Here is a 15,987-nt window from a genome sequence, read left to right on the forward strand (position 1 = left end):
ATCGATCCATCCGCCATGCGTTGGCCGTAGCGCCATATCGAAACTAGGGGTGTCGCGAACTTTTGTCGAACCAGATTTTTAGGTCGAACTTTCGGGGTTCGAGAACCTTCGAACTTTTCACCAGAATCGACCGGTTCGACTTTGTGGACAGTGTGGCCAGACCTTGATACAAGCATGTCTAGGTTTGGAGAACTCTTTTTTAAGAAAAGGGTTATTTTATTGTATAAACAGTTGCTATTAAAAGAAACTAATTTTAATCATTGTAGAAGTTAATAACTTATTTTTTGTGTACTGTATTGAGTGAAATAACCGATCAGCGCTGCCCTTAATTTATCCCTTAGCCATCAGCATCCAATCCGAAGCCAACTAGCCAGCCTGTCGCGCATGTGCACACGAGTCGAACCTCAATACAAGGTTCGTCGAATTTTCCGAAGATTCGATTTATTGTCGCATTTTAGTGTTGCACACCTGCACCTAACTTGTCCGCGCTCGAGTTAAGACCAACATGAAACTTTCTCCCGGTGAGCTTTTGTCCGTGTCTGTGAAAAAATGGGTGAGCTCCTATCCGGGATTCGTTATCAGCGACGTAGGTAAGTCTTAACTCAGACTGTGTTTGCAAATAAATCTTGCTTTGTGTTGAACCTGTTCTTTTTTTTTTTTAAGGTAAGTTTTCCATTCGTAGTTCTTAAACCTTGTAGGTAGCTGCCGGCGCAAAAACCCCAATTTGCAGCCGCTTTTTTTCTTTCTTCTTTTTTTAGAGTTCTTCGTTTCGCAGAAAATTTTTCCCGCATATTTCTCGCACCCCCCAACTTTCCATCAATTTTGCGCAAAAAAAAGTGCGAGGATTATGCGAGTAAATACGGTAGTTTTTTTACACGGGCCAAACCACATGGTTCTCTTTTCTCATAAGTACCCGATATTTCTGTGGTGCTGCGGCTCTCCCGAGCCAAAAAGAGGCAATCACAAGTACAATTTCAGCTTCTCATGGCAGAATGGACATAACAGACAGAGAAACTACACAAGGATCACTGAAAGCTAGAACCCCTTTTTATTTCAGAAACAAGACCACGGCGCGTGGCGCTTGATCGGCTTTCAGGGCAAACTGACTCGAAACGACACAAATGAATTGCAAAAAATGACGAGAGCATTTCGAAATACCAGGTGTAAGTAAGGCATAGAAAAATCAGTGTTGCAACAAGTCGTCACACTTTCAAGTGTGTCACAGACTACATAGGGTCGTCAAACCTAAGAAACACTCTTGTATCTGTACAGAAGTTGTCGGTTCGTGGAACCTTTGGATGCTCTAAATGCCGTCCAGAGCTGAAAAAGACAAAAATATTTTTGTTTTTTTAAAGATTTGGCACACGAGGATCTTCTCGTACACACAGCAGACAACTGTATGAAAAAAGAAATTTAATTTACTTCGGAGCATCTTGGCTGGCGAGACCCTTTTTGTTTGGTTAATCTGAAAATAACGATTCAACTATACAGCGTTTCACCCAAAGTTATTTACAGTGCAGTCAAAGGCCAGAAGACACACCCGCACAAACTAAGAACGCAAAGTCGCGGCACTGTCTCTGTGCTCGATTGGTTAAAGGGATACTACAACGAAATTTCGGCGCTCATTTTTTGGTCTATATGTGTTCAAAAGAGCAGTATCACATGGAACATACCAATATCTTGTTAAAAAAGTCTCGAAAAGGAATTTTAAAACGAATTAAACGATTAGCAAGGAGCACCTGGTGGATGTCGCTAACGCCTCGTTTGTAATGCTCGTCTAGGAACCTTGACAGCTAGTAACAGAGGTTGTCTCTTCTCCGGCCACGACGAGAGAAGGGGGGAAGGTGGAACTCCCCTCTTCCCGTGAATCCCTTTTGTGTGTCGCAGAAGTCGCTATTGTCCCCCTAGAAGATTATAGAAGATTAACCCGTCACTCAAAATTCGTACAAAAGGAGCCGCTTCGGTGGCTGGAGCGACTAGGCCATCCTCTCGATGTCAGCCTCGCCGTAGCTTTGCTCGTCTTGAGACGACCTACGTCACGATTGCGTTGGATGTCACGTGCTCTAAGCTGGGCCTTCTCCAAGCGCTTGCCAGAGTGGGCCGTTTATAACGAAAAATACAGCCACCAGGATCAAAATACAAACGTGCGATTGTCATTTACGGATATTGTGGACAATATTCAACCCATTTTTGAACACGACGGAAATATTTCAAATTTCGTTGAAGTATCCCTTTAAGACGGCGAGAGGAAACGCACAAGACAGAAAGTGCCGTGCTGTTGTGCTTTTAGCGCTGCTTCATTGACCTTGTCTGCTCGTAATGTTGGCTACGCTTTAAATTAAAGAGAGACCGACCCCCCAAAACTTTGTTTTTTCACTTGCCAAGTTAGAACACAAATGCCATAAAATACTAGATACCCCTTCTCCCCACCCTCTGGCAAGCAGTGTTGCCTCTTCGTCCGCCTGGTGGCACAATATTTGGCACCTAGTATTTCGTGCAATGCTGTCCATGCTAGCCTAGCTTCTGCGGTGCTCCAAAGCTGTCACAACTAGTTGTGCGAGCAGGCAGAAACGCAAAAGGAAGTTACATGCATGTGCTCTCGCAGATGTGTTGGCCTGCAGCACTGTGCAAGCTACATGGCACGAAACAGTTGCTGGCCTTGCATTGTTATATTAGGTATTATGCTATAGTTATATAATATTATACATTATCTTATGTGATAGTTATACCGTAGCTATACCATTCTAGGCCCATGGCTGTTGGTAGGCACGATAAAAAATAAATACATAAATAAGACCAGCTATGCTAGCCTTATTTGAGCCCATGCGCACCTTCGACCATTCTGTGGTATGCAAAGTGGAAGTATAGCAACGCCAGCAGGTGAAGCAAGGCAGCCGTGGACGCTGCGACAGCCTTGTGGGAGACGCTGGCTGTCTTGGCTGCAAACACGGCCACCTCTGGGAGCGCAGGGAAACGTCGGGGATGTGGGCACCTGACGTATAGAGCCGCTTCACTAGCGAGAACGCTGTAGGAATGCGCGAATATTCGAATTTTCAAATACTAGTTTCGAATAATACATTATTCAATATTTGCTTCGAGATGAACCGCGATATTCATATTTTTCGAAGTGACGATGGCAGCGGGTCAGCTACGTCGAGTGCACTTCTTAACGAGCACCAGTGCGCTGCGTAGAAGCAACGCCCACAGAAGCGAACTCTGCAGGTATTGTTTCTCTGCAGTGCACTAGTGCTCGGTAAGAAATGCACTCAATAAGGCTAACCTGCCGCCATCGACAGTTTGTAAAATACAAATATTATCGCAGTTTGTCTCACAGCGAATATCAAATACAGCATGTTAATCGAAACTAGGTACAGTACTACTCGAAAATTCAAATATTCACAGAATCCAAAATGTTTTAACCGGGCAATAAGTTGGGCGAGTTGGTTGATCATCTTCAAAAGTGGAAACGCAAAAAAATTGACAAAGGACGAGTAGAAGAAGTGCACGGACACAGCGCTGACTATCAACTGAAAGTTTGCTTTTCAAGCGAACCAGAAAATAAACACTGGAAGCAGAGAGGAAAGAACCAATCAAGACACAAAAATACAACCCGATAAACAAGACTTGTTTTACGTCATATCTCTTCCACACATGCTAGCCACTGTTCTTGATAAAAAGGACTTCGTCAACCCCAAGTGCACCGACAAGTGCGCTAACACATTCCCCTTCCCCCTTTGATAAAATAAAAAAGGCCTCTTCAATCTCTCTGGCGGTCTTATTTTTGTTACGCGCCAGGATCGTCAGGTTATTGAACAAAGGCATGCAGCTGCACCATTCTGCAATGTACCGCTAAGTGGCTAGCGGGGTCGACCTACAACTGCTACACCCACAATTCAATGACGTTGATTGTGGGTGTAGCCGAGTCCCTGATAAAGGAGTTTAGGGGTCGACCCAGTCCCAAGGTTAGACAAAAGCCGACAACAAGGCCAGTGGTGGTGCCTTACGTCCACGCCCTCTCCCTTGAGGTTAAGCGAGTGGCTTACAAGTATAACCTGCCAGTGGTCTTTTCAGCACCCCAGAACTTGTCACGACTGTGCTCTGCTCTTAAACAAGGGAGTACCAGTGATTTCCATTGTGATGTTAACTCCCGCACTCCTTTTTCTCATGCGCACTAGGGGTTGTGTACCAGATCCCCTTCACATCTGGTTAGGTATGCATTGGACAAACAACTCAAATTTGGAGGTTTTGCGTGCTAAAGCAACGACGGGCATCTAGCACACCCCAGCGGAGGACTGAGGATGCATTTGGAGCTGGGAGCTCGGGGTCGATGTCGAGCGGCGGCGGTGCCGTGCTCTTCTGCTGTGGCGACAAGGTTTCCTCGGAGATTGCGGCGACCACGGCTGGTGCCTGAAGCTCCTCGACGTGGCCCACGGTGGTACCCTTCGTTAGGTGCTGCGGCTCCTCTCGAAAGTTGGTCACAAGAACAGTTGTACGTCCTTCTTGGATATCCGTTATGCCTTGTGCGACACCAATTCCTTTCTCGAGGAGCAGTTGGACGCTGCCTTCCAGAAGAGCTTCACTGTGCATGGCTGCGTCGGTAATTATGACGGTGACGAAAACACTCGACCGCGGCGGTAGGTTCCCATGGTCGGCGATAACTCGGATAGCGGTTGACGTCGTGTTGGTCTCCGCCGGCGGCTGGACAGGCTTTCGCAGCGTCAACTGATTTTCTGCGAGGTCTATGACGGCGCCATACTCGCAGAGAAAGTCCATTCCGAGGATAACGTCCCTCGACGAACTTCACAGGGCACGTCTCACCGTGGATCTCGACGCGAGCAGTGCATCTCCCGACTGGTGTGATTAGGTGCCTTCCGGCGGTTTGTATTTGAGGTCCATCCCACGGCGTCGTGACTTTTCGAAGGCGGCGGGAGAGCCTCCCACTCAAGACTGAGTAGTCTGCTCCGGTGTCTACGACTGCTGATGCGTCGTGGCCGTCGATGACGACGTTTAGTTTGTTGGACACCGTTTGCAGGAGCGTCGTTTCGGTCTCTGGTAGCGTTCGAGTGGGGGCCCTCCGACGTTCGTGGAGAATCTTGGTTTCGGTCGTCTTCGGCAACTCCACCTCCGGGGTTGCCGCGTTTCCCCGGCGCGGAGCGAGTGGCGACAGGCTTTCACGTCGGGGTCGGTGCATCGGCGAAGCTGGACGTCGTGGCGAAGGCGACCGGAACTCTCGGTGGGACGCAGGCTGAGGGGACTGAGGTCGTCGCAGTTAATCGTCGATCTCCCGAGGGCGTTCACCATACAGACCATACCGGGGGCGCGGGTCGTTTGGGTGGAATCCGCGCAGCCGTCAGTATGGGCCTCGGCGGTACACATGGTCAGCTTCCCCGCAGTGGCAACAGAGCGGGCGTCGGTCGGCCGTCCTCCAGACGTCTGTCTTCCTCGACACAGGTCGGTCTGGGTGAACGTGCGCCCGATCTTTCTGTCGTCGGGGGTACTGCGGCGTTGGGGCGTCTCTTCGGGGTGGCGCCGTGGCTTGGCGGGGAGCTTGCGGCGGTCGTCGGGCCATGACAGCGTAGCTCAACATCGGTTCCTCCGGTGCCACCGTGGTGACAGGAACCTCTGGTTCGAGCGCCCGATGCACTTCTTTTCGGACAGCCTCGACGATGAAAATGGATGGCGGACGGCTGGTGGTTGGCAGCAACCTTCGCAGTTCCTCCCGGACGACCTCCCGGATAATTTCGCGGACGTCCGTACCAGGAGCGCTTTCGCCGCTAAGCAGCGCGGTTGCAGTGACGCTTGGATGCCGCTGGTAGTGGGAAGCGCGGGCTTGAAGGGCGCGCTCGATGTTTGTCGCCTCGGTGACGAAGGCGTCGGAGGTTTCCGGCGGGTAACGGACGAGGCCTCCGAAGATGTCGTCTCGCCCCGCGCATGAGGATTCGTAGCTTCTTCTCTTCTGTAGCCCGGGTGTCGGCGCGGGCGCTGAGGCGCAGAACATCCTCTACGAAGCCGCTGACGCTCTCGTGGGGGCCCTGGGTCCTGGTTCGCGGTAGGTCCTCGGCTCTCTCTCGGCGGTGGTGGTTGACAAATGTAGCCTTCAGATCGGTCTTGAAAATTTCCCACGATGTCAAAGAGGACTCATGGTTCTCGTACCAGTGCTTGGCGGTCCCATCAAGGGAAAAATAGACGTTGTGCAGGCACGGCTCGTTGGTCCAGCCATTGTGGCGGGCAACGCGTTCATACTGGTCAATCCAGTCTTCGACGTATTCGTAGAGTTCACCGTAGAAGGGGGCAGCCATGCGCGGTGTGACGGGCATGTAGATGACGGGAGGAGCGGCGGGGGCTTGCGACTGGTTGGCCATCGTCGTCTTCTTCGGTTTGGATTTGTCCGGCAGCAGACCCAATTCACGGGACTGACCTCTGGTACGGCGGCTTCTTCGGACTCCGGCGTCTTCGGCGAAGGGTAGCCTTCCGGGGCTGAGCACGTCGCATGGCCAGGATGTAATTGGAGGGGTACGCTCAACGGGCATAGAATGGAGTACCCAGAACCTCCCCCAAAATGTCATGGGTGGTGACCAAAAGAACAATAAATAAACAGGAAGAAATAAACGTTTAATGTGGCGAACTTGTGCCAAAAATGCAAGGGTACAAAATATAATAACATCGCCGCGGGCGTCGAAGTTGGCGTAACAGCAGAGTCGAACGCTGGGACGAGACTGACTCCGGTTCGCCACGCGGAGCCACTTATGTACATGCGTAAGCTTCTGGAATAATCAGCGTAGAATGTTCGACGTGTAGAACATTCGGACCTCAAACACGCCCAACAGGGTTCTCGAATTTACCAGAAAACTAGATTGCAGGAATAGCAAAAGATGCGTCGCCTTCATGGATTGAACCCTGGATTTTCGCGTGGGAGGCAGGCACGATAACCGTTAAGCTACGCGCGCGCTGCCTCCTTGGCCAGCTGCGCGCGCGGCAGTTCAGGCACAGAGTCCGAGGAATCTTCTGACGGCGTTCTTGTCAGACGGCGGCGTAAATAAAGCTACAATGAGGGTCTTCTCGGGGTCAGGGAGAACAACTTTGGTGTTCACGACGTGGCCAAGAAACTTTAGTTCACCATAGGCGAACCGACACTTCTTGGGCTTGAGTGACAGGCTGGATGTCTTGATGGATTGAAGCACGGCTCGAAGTCGCTAGAGGTGTTTGTCTCGGTTTCGTGACAATACCATGACATCGTAGAGGTAGACGAGGCAGCTCTGCTCTTTCAGACCTGCCAGCGTGGTGTCCATGACGAGCTGGAAGGTGGCTGGTGCTGCACAAAGCCTGAACGGCGTCACTTTGAGCTCGTAGAGTCCGTCAGGAGTGACGAAGGCAGTTTTCTCTCGATTTCGTTCGTCGACTTCAATCTCCCAGTAGCCACTCTTCAGGTCCATCGACGAAAAGTATCGGTAGTGTCGCAGTCGGTCTAACTTATCGTTGATGGGGGAGCGGATAGAGGTCCTTTTTAGTCACAGCGTTCGGTCGACGATACTCTCCGCAGAATGTCAAGGTTGCGTGCCTCTTTACAAGAACGACTGGTGACGCCTACTGACTTCTCGAGGGTTGAATGATGTTGTCGTCGTGCATTTCCTGTAATTGATCTTGAATCACCTTCCTTTTTCTAAGGAGACTCGATACGGCGACTGGTGGACCAAGAGCGCTTTATCGCCAGTAATGATGTGGTGACTCGCTACCATTGTCGCACCCTTGATGTTGTGGCGAAACATTCGCCAAATTTGTTCAGAAGGTGAAACAGCCGTCCTCGTTCAGTAGCTGGAAGCTTCGGACCGATGTCAAGTTCCAAGGCCGGCATTCTGTCGTGCTGAGATTAAGTCGACTCTTCTGAAAATGCAGCGATCGGGGCTGAGTTGTGGAGTTCGTCAATGTGAGCCACGGGGACACCTTTCGTAAGGTGCTGCGGCTCTCCTCAGAAATTGGCAGCCAGGACAATGGCGCGCTCGTCTCTAAGTTGTGTTAATCCTTGTGCGATAAATATTCCTCTTTCTACAAGCAACTGGAGGCTTCCAGTGCCAGGGCAAGACGCGAACAAAACGCGTAGCCCTACGACTGAATACTCTCAGCGATTGAGTTTTAAAGCTTTTCTTTTAGTATCTTCCAAACGTTGTTAGACACAACTGTGAAATAGACTTTTAAAATGATTATAATGCAATTAAATGCAAATGTGCAAGCGAGCTGGACAAGAATGATAAATATAATCTCTGGAGAAGGGGAATAAGAGGCTTGCGCCTTTTGCATTAATTGCATCAGAATTATAACCATAAATTGCAAGCTTCATCCCTGTTCGTGTTAAACTGGTGACAGCTGATAAAACCCGTTTGCTCTACTGACGTCTAACCAAAGGAAGAAGAAGAAGCCGTAGCATCCGAACGTTTGTTTCCACCGCTCTGTATATATTATCATGAATAGCAATCCTGATGACTCAGAAGCGACTTGCCAACTACAGATTTGCGCCACGGACTCGACTACCGCTATAATCATCCGGCGACCTCCAACCTGGTGACGGACTTCTACCTTTCTAAGGGACGACATTCGTTCTCGATTTGCTAGGAACGACCCAGGTATCGCATCACTGAAGCTGACTCGTCTGTTACCTGCGCCTTCAAGGACCTGCGTGGATCTCACCGGCAACAGTCATCACAAGCGTAGACGTCTGCCTCACCCAACTGCAGCAAGTATACTTGATAGATGTTTGTAGAATGAAGCGATACTACCGCCGATCGTGCTGATAAACCTGGAGCTCTTCCAAAGCCTTCCATACTCTCGATCTCCTCTCCTGTGTAGTACTGGCAAGGCGAGACTGCCAGGACATCCAATGCCAACTCGACGAATTCACGGCCGCAGGTTGGAGGGCACCGAGACGCTGATCGTGCCCCGGCTGGAGTACCAGAGCCTGCGGCTGGTCAGTGGGGAGCTGGCCGCTCCCTGCAGCCCCCAGGGGGCGCTGTCTGTGGCCACCCAGCGCTACCTGCACCAGTACGGCCTGCTGGACCCCGAGAGCGCCCTGGACGAGGGACCCATCCTGGACATCATTGCCCTCAAAAAGCTGCCCAAGCTGCTCCGAGCGTGTGGGGGCACGCCCTGTCCAAGGCGAGTGTGCAGTCTGACCACTGCGCCCTGTGCATCCAGTCGAATTAGTGCATCTGCACCAGCGCGTCCACAGTTGCACCTGTGTGTTCTGGTCGTACCGGTGCATTTGCCCCAGTGTGTCTGCGGTCGCAACAGTGCATCTGCAATGCATCCACAGTTGCTCCAGTGCATATACAGTCACACCAGTGCATCCAGTCGCACCAGTGCATCTGCATTAGTGTGTTCAAACTAACTCGCAACAGTGCATCAGCATAGCAGAAACAGTTGCTCCAGTGCATCCAGAGTCACACCAATGCATCCACAGCTGCACCAGTGCATCTGCCCGTTCAAACTCACAACAGTGCATCTACGGAGCATCCACAATTGCTCCAGTGCATCCATAGTCACACCAGTGAATCAAAAGCTGTACCTCTGCAGTGCATCCATGGTTGCACTAGTACATCTGCACCAGTGCGTCGACGGTCGCACAAGTCACCTGCAGCCATGTGGTCGCACCAGCTTTGCGACTGGGAGTGCCAGTAGCCTCAAGAAACGTGGGGATTGTCCTAGAGCTCAGCAGAGAGCATGCATGGGCCATTCTTTGGGTCTAACAGAGGTGGTGGCAGTTGCTGCGTTCTATTTACCTATGCCAGAGGCACTTGGTGTGCACACTGCCGTATTTGATTTACCTATGTCAAAACTGAACTGGAAGTACATTTCCCTGTACTTTTCTGCACCAATGCAGGCTGGCACAGGTACGTCGAACGAGCCTTCGTTTTAGCTGAAGTCCAGACGCAGCCGATGCTGCAAGCGCGAGGTTTTCAGCGTTCCTCCTGCCAAGCACGCGCACTTGTAGCATCGGCTGCATCTGAGCTTAAGCTGAAACGAAGCTGTGCGATTGTGTGGCAGCATTGTTGGAGACAATATTTTAACAATTTTACAATATATACTTTAAAAAATTTGCAGGCTTTAATTTTTACATTGTTTATTTTGCCAAAATAGAAAACGCCATACTTTTGAAATATCAAGAACAGAACTATTTTGCGATTTGCATTAGCAAGAAGAAAAAAAAAGTGTTGTTTAGTCAATTAATCATGTTGTTCAATAAATAAAAAAAAAATTTTGGTCACCACACCGTTGTCTAATTTAAATGGAAACTTGTAATCTGTTGAATTCTGATTTTCTCTTGCATGTATGGATAGTGTAAATTTTTTTATTGTACAAGTTCCTTTATCGTGCACTACCGTGAAATTCCGAGCAAGGGCCCACTCAAAATTAAGAAATAATAATGTAAAACTGGGGGATGGGCGCTTCTTAGGTCAACAATATGTGAAGATATGTCTTGTGTATATATCCTAATACAAAATTGAGGGGTGGGCGCTTCTTAGGTCAACAATATGTGAAGATATGTCTTGTGTATATATCCTAATACAAAATTGAGGGGTGGGCGCTTCTTAGGTCAACAATATGTGAAGATATGTCTTGTGTATATATCCTAATACAAAATTGAGGGGTGGGCGCTTCTTAGGTCAACAATATGTGAAGATATGTCTTGTGTATTTATCCTAATACAAAATTGAGGGGTGGGCGCTTCTTAGGTCAACAATATGTGAAGATATGTCTTGTGTATATATCCTAATACAAAATTGAGGGGTGGGCGCTTCTTAGGTCAACAATATGTGAAGATATGTCTTGTGTATATATCCTAATACAAAATTGGGGGGTGGGTGCTTCTTAGGTCAACAATATGTAAAGATATTTCTTGTGTATATATCCTAATACAAAATTGAGGGGTGGGCGCTTCTTAGGTCAACAATATGTGAAGATATGTCTTGTGTATATATCCTAATACAAAATTGAGGGGTGGGCGCTTCTTAGGTCAACAATATGTAAAGATATGTCTTGTGTATATATCCTAATACAAAATTGAGGGGTGGGCGCTTCTTAGGTCAACAATATGTGAAGATATGTCTTGTGTATATATCCTAATACAAAATTGAGGGGTGGGCGCTTCTTAGGTCAACAATATGTGAAGATATGTCTTGTGTATATATCCTAATACAAAATTGAGGGGTGGGCGCTTCTTAGGTCAACAATTTGTGAAGATGTGTCTTGTGTATAGGTATATCCTAATACAAAATTGAGGGGTGGGCGCTTCTTAGGTCAACAATATGTGAAGATATGTCTTGTGTATATATCCTAATACAAAATTGAGGGGTGGGTGCTTCTTAGGTCAACAATATGTAAAGATATGTCTTGTGTATATATCCTAATACAAAATTGAGGGGTGGGCGCTTCTTAGGTCAACAATATGTAAAGATATGTCTTGTGTATATATCCTAATACAAAATTGAGGGGTGGGCGCTTGTGGAATGGGCGGGCGCTCTGTATTTTACGGTAAGTGTTTCCTGGCTTTTCATTCTTTGCGTGGATTTTGTTTAAAGCATGTAGACATGTTTTCAATGCTAGGACAAAACTATTTTTGCACGAGCAGAGAGAATAAAACATCTTATTTATTGCAATGCACACTAATTGGCTTTCACTTGGTTATGTACTTGCACAGGTAGGTGGTGGTCCGGTGTTATGGTGTCGTCCTTGCAGTGTCTCTTGATCTCGCACGTCTGTCTCCTTGGCCACTGCTGTAAATTTTACTATTTTTGCTATTGAAGCTGTTTTAGCCCCATGTTTACTTCTACAGAGGTGAAAAAAACCACTGTAACTGACCAATATATTTGTCTACAAGATTGGGAAACATTCAAAGCTAGACGCTGGAGTTATTCGTAATATTTGCTTATAATCGAGTACACGGAGAAAATGCATCCACGTTTTTCGAAATTCATTACCGGATGTCAATTTTAGACTGGATGCTGTCTGCTTCAATTATCATCAGCCCACAAGTGCTGGCCGGGCCCCTAGCAGACATTACAATTACGCCATGGTTCTCAGAATGGAGCTAGCTCTCATTAAAAACATCCAACAGTTTGGTGGTGGGTGAGTGGAAAAAGTGCACCGTACCCAGTGCTAAATCAGTGCTTGACACATCTGAGAACCGGGCCTCACCAGGAATGCTAGCTGGCGGAAAAGTGTGGTTCCTTACAAGTGTTTTTGAAAGGCAAAAAGTAAGTGGTTTTTTGTTGGTACAGTCTCATTAATTCAAATTCGAAGGGGACTGAAAATTTGTTTGAATAAAGGAAAGTTCGAATCACCGGGAGTTTCCTCTCATAGGCACGCATAGGATGGGACCTGCATATTAATTTGAATTATCCACAAGTTTGAATTATTGCAATTCAACCTTTTTTTTTTCCACTTTGGCACAGTAGCATCTGGTAATCACTGCTGCTTGACATGTGCATTTTTCTACAACATGGAAGACATATTGCCAAGGCTCTTTTTGCGGTGCTGCTATGAGGCACTTCAGTTTTAGCAAGTGTAGGACAAATATTTACTTCCTCACCCCAAACAATACGGGCCTTACCAAGGCAAATCCTGCACAGCCACCCGAAACTGCCACGTCGACAGGGTCTTTCATATTGTAGGGGAACGTACCTTGCGCTAGCAACCGCTGCACCAATTAAGTTGGCCCTCTACAGTGGAGGAACAAGTCTGGTGCCCAGTTGCAAGTGCGCAATATACTAATGAACACTGGACATGGAAGAGACAGAAAGAGGCATGGTGCACAACACTTAGTGCAAATAAGCTATGTTTTTGTTTTTTGAAACGCATAATGTGTTATTTGGCTGGCACTGAACTGTTTCCTGTTTTAGGGACGAAGCTCCTTAGGGTCTAGCCTTGTCCGGCGTCCGTGCTCACATCGATTGCCATCCCATCTGTCTTAGGAAAAGAAAAAAAATGTTGGCGCAGTCGACAGGATTCGAACCTGTGCGGGGAGATCCCAATGGGTTTCTAGTCCATCGCCTTAACCACTCGGCCACGACTGCGGTACGAGTAGGGGGCTCTGAGATGTGGTAGTAACTCAAGAGCTGGGGATGTCATGGATGAAACGTTTCATGTAGCTGCTCAACTTCTATACAGGAGAGGGTGCTGCGGTCAAATGCGTATATAATCGCGTTAAACTTTGCATGCATTGGCTCAACGTTTATAGACGAGAGGGCGCTGCGGTGAAATGCGTATATAACCACGTTCCATACCACACATTCTCTTTCTGACATGGGCCGTTGACTTAAGCGGTAGAGATGCATTCCCACGGCTTCTAGCGGATCCATGCTGATCCGCTAGTAGAACCACTGGCTCTGCATTTCACCGACCATAAACCAGTAATAATGAAGTTGAAACGCAACAAGGAACTCAGCACTACCTATGAGCAATAAAAAAAATATCGGCACCATCAGCACTGCATATGAACAAAATCAGTATCAGCACCACCAGAGATTAGCCCCAATCAACATCATTCGCCACGTGGAGATGCGGTAATTTTTTTACTCCAGTGACAAAACCAGACAATGCAAGTGCCAGCCACGCATCTTTTTTCAATAGATGCGAGCTTCTCCAGTGAGTTGCATCACGCAATCAAACGTATCGAGACGTTAGCAACAAGCTCTACTCCCAGCACGCCCTAAAGAAGCGAGCTCTCCAGGCCTTCGGCATCCTCACCAAACGTGCACTCTTTTTCTTTTTTTCGCTTTGGTGCTCTTTTTGGATAGGGCCATTCACGGGGAAATTGCAGCGCAGCGTGACAATCGTCTTCTCTGTTACGGTACGACACGAGCATTTTCTTACGTTGCGTTATAAGTCACTGGAACATCTGTGCCTGGAATGTTGCATGCTTAAGGCTACTCCTTGAACTGGCGGCCACAATTTATACAAAGCACAGATGTCCCAGTGACTCCGAACATAACTAGACATAAGCTCCCATCATGACGTAACCTAAGCAGACGGTGTTGTGTGACCCAACCTTTATATTGCCAGAATTGCCGCAATACCAGAAACAGCGGTGCTGCAATTGCATTGCGTGTTACCACTAACTTTCCCACGGCCTACTGTATAATGGCGACTATAATGCGGGAAAGGGGCGAAAAAAGTCAAATTTGGGGGTTTTACGTGCCAAACCTACGACGGGCATCTGGCACGCCCCAGCGGAGGACTGAGGATTAATTTCGACCACCTGGGGATCTTTTGACGTGCAACCGAAAGCTCGGTTACACGGCGCCTTCCCCACAATAAGCCTCCGTCATAATGCGGGCACCTTGGTCGGGATGCGAACCCGCCACCTGGGGATCCGTAGGCTGGCGCCCTCGCCTCGGGGCTGGGAAAGGGGCGAGGTTGTCATCAAGACTACTAGTCCCATAGAAAGTGCTCCTCTAGGGCACTGACTCAAGCTCTAAAGTTTGGAGCCTGCCAATAGCATTCCAAAGTAGAATGCAAGCAGGCACCAATATCATGTCAATATCAACAGCGTCGCACAGTGGACATGACTGTCTCCAGCATCGGAACAAAACAATGCTAAAAAAATTAATCCCAAACCATTTTTTTTTCTGTACAATCAATTTTGCACAGTAGGTTTAACCCGAGTCACTGCTTGGACCACTGCTGTCGAGCCACAATGAAACAATGCAAGTGGGCTTTTGAAGGAAGCCCACGTCTGCACTTGGTTCTTTCGTGATAACTTTGCTTAAAATTTAGTCGCTCCTACTAGTGGTGTGCAAACTCGCAAATAGTATACTATTTGATTTGATTTGCAGCATACGTTTATCATTCGAAGTATTGCGAGTTTTTCTAATATCCAAAAATTACGAAGGAATGTCTTCAGAATTCCTGTTTTTGATCTCAAGCTTCCCTGCTTCGTAGCGGTGTAAAGCAGTAAAGCTTTAGCACTTTGCATTGGTGCAGCAAGTCAAGCTTTACTGTTTTGCATCATGGTGCTAGGAGAAGCACCTGACGTGTTTGGGTCCAACAAAGGGCGTCCAGCACAACCAACAAAGGGCATCCCAGCTGTGGACCAAGGATTCAATTTGATTGCCTGGGGATCTTTTGATGTTTAAGCGAAATCTTGTCTACACAGCATCCAACGGATGTCAGGGGCTGTGTAATCGCGGTGGTCATGGAAACTTTGCCTACAAGTGTAGGTCAGCATTCTCAAGCTGCATTAAAATAAAGGTAGTCATTGCCTCGCCTTCCAAGTTTCATGTTTTACAAAACTCATATTAACAGGACCTCTCTTTTCATGCAAGCACTGAAACGTCCCTCGTGTAATAAAATTTTATTTTCCCAAGTATTCATTTTAGAAAACTGCAGTCATGATTTATTCAAACATCCAAGCTCATTTCAGATTATCTAGAAGATTCATATTAAAATTTAATTTGCATTCAAACTCTAATGGTATTTGAAATTTTGATGTTTGCACACATCTAGCTCATGTCACAGCACAGAATAGTCAACAACTGATGGCTCACTATTTTAGGTTAAAGACGTGCCTGTGTAGTTTTATACTCTAAATGTGCCTGCAGCTTGAGCTGTGGACACATTTTAAGGTGAAGTAGAACTGAAATGGAATGCTTACGTAAGTTCATACATGGCCTTGTACTGTTTGTGTAGTTTGTTATTGGGAAGTTGTGAAAAAGCCTAACAGTCGAGTTTTCCCTGCATACAAATGAGGAACAACATATTCCACTTGAGTAAACATGTTTGCTGATATTTTATTGTGTAATAAAATCTACACTAATTGTGATAAAGCTATAAAAGTGGTGAATACGTAATCTCGCACTTAGGGGTCCACTTACATGCAAGGCACTGGGAACTTTGAACAAGTGAGTTTTCAAAGGTCTAATGAATGAATTTGGAGTTTTCTGGCGCAGCAGCAACATAGGCCATAGTGCGCCTTCAAAGGTCTAAGCATACCGGGAG

General features: G+C 47.5%; 1 protein-coding gene and 1 long non-coding RNA gene across 2 annotated transcripts; one reads left to right on the top strand and one right to left on the bottom strand.

Annotated features, from left to right (window-relative positions):
- The first annotated feature begins 442 nt into the window (after positions 1-442).
- LOC121835480 lies at positions 443-10,192 on the top strand. The gene is made up of 2 exons (XM_042289725.1): positions 443-590; positions 8,902-10,192. The coding sequence occupies exons 1-2, from the start codon at positions 550-552 to the stop codon at positions 9,377-9,379; spliced, it is 519 nt and encodes a 172-aa protein (XP_042145659.1). The 5' UTR covers positions 443-549; the 3' UTR covers positions 9,380-10,192.
- LOC121835481 lies at positions 1,030-2,987 on the bottom strand. Its single transcript, XR_006077609.1, has 2 exons — positions 2,832-2,987; positions 1,030-1,320 (listed from the first exon to the last, which is right to left on the bottom strand). It is a non-coding gene; the product is annotated as an uncharacterized LOC121835481 (long non-coding RNA).
- Positions 10,193-15,987: the final 5,795 nt, after the last annotated feature.

Source organism: Ixodes scapularis, unplaced genomic scaffold, assembly GCF_016920785.2.
Source record: "Ixodes scapularis isolate PalLabHiFi unplaced genomic scaffold, ASM1692078v2 PGA_scaffold13__105_contigs__length_92229423, whole genome shotgun sequence".
Taxonomy (NCBI): Eukaryota; Metazoa; Arthropoda; class Arachnida; order Ixodida; family Ixodidae; genus Ixodes; species Ixodes scapularis.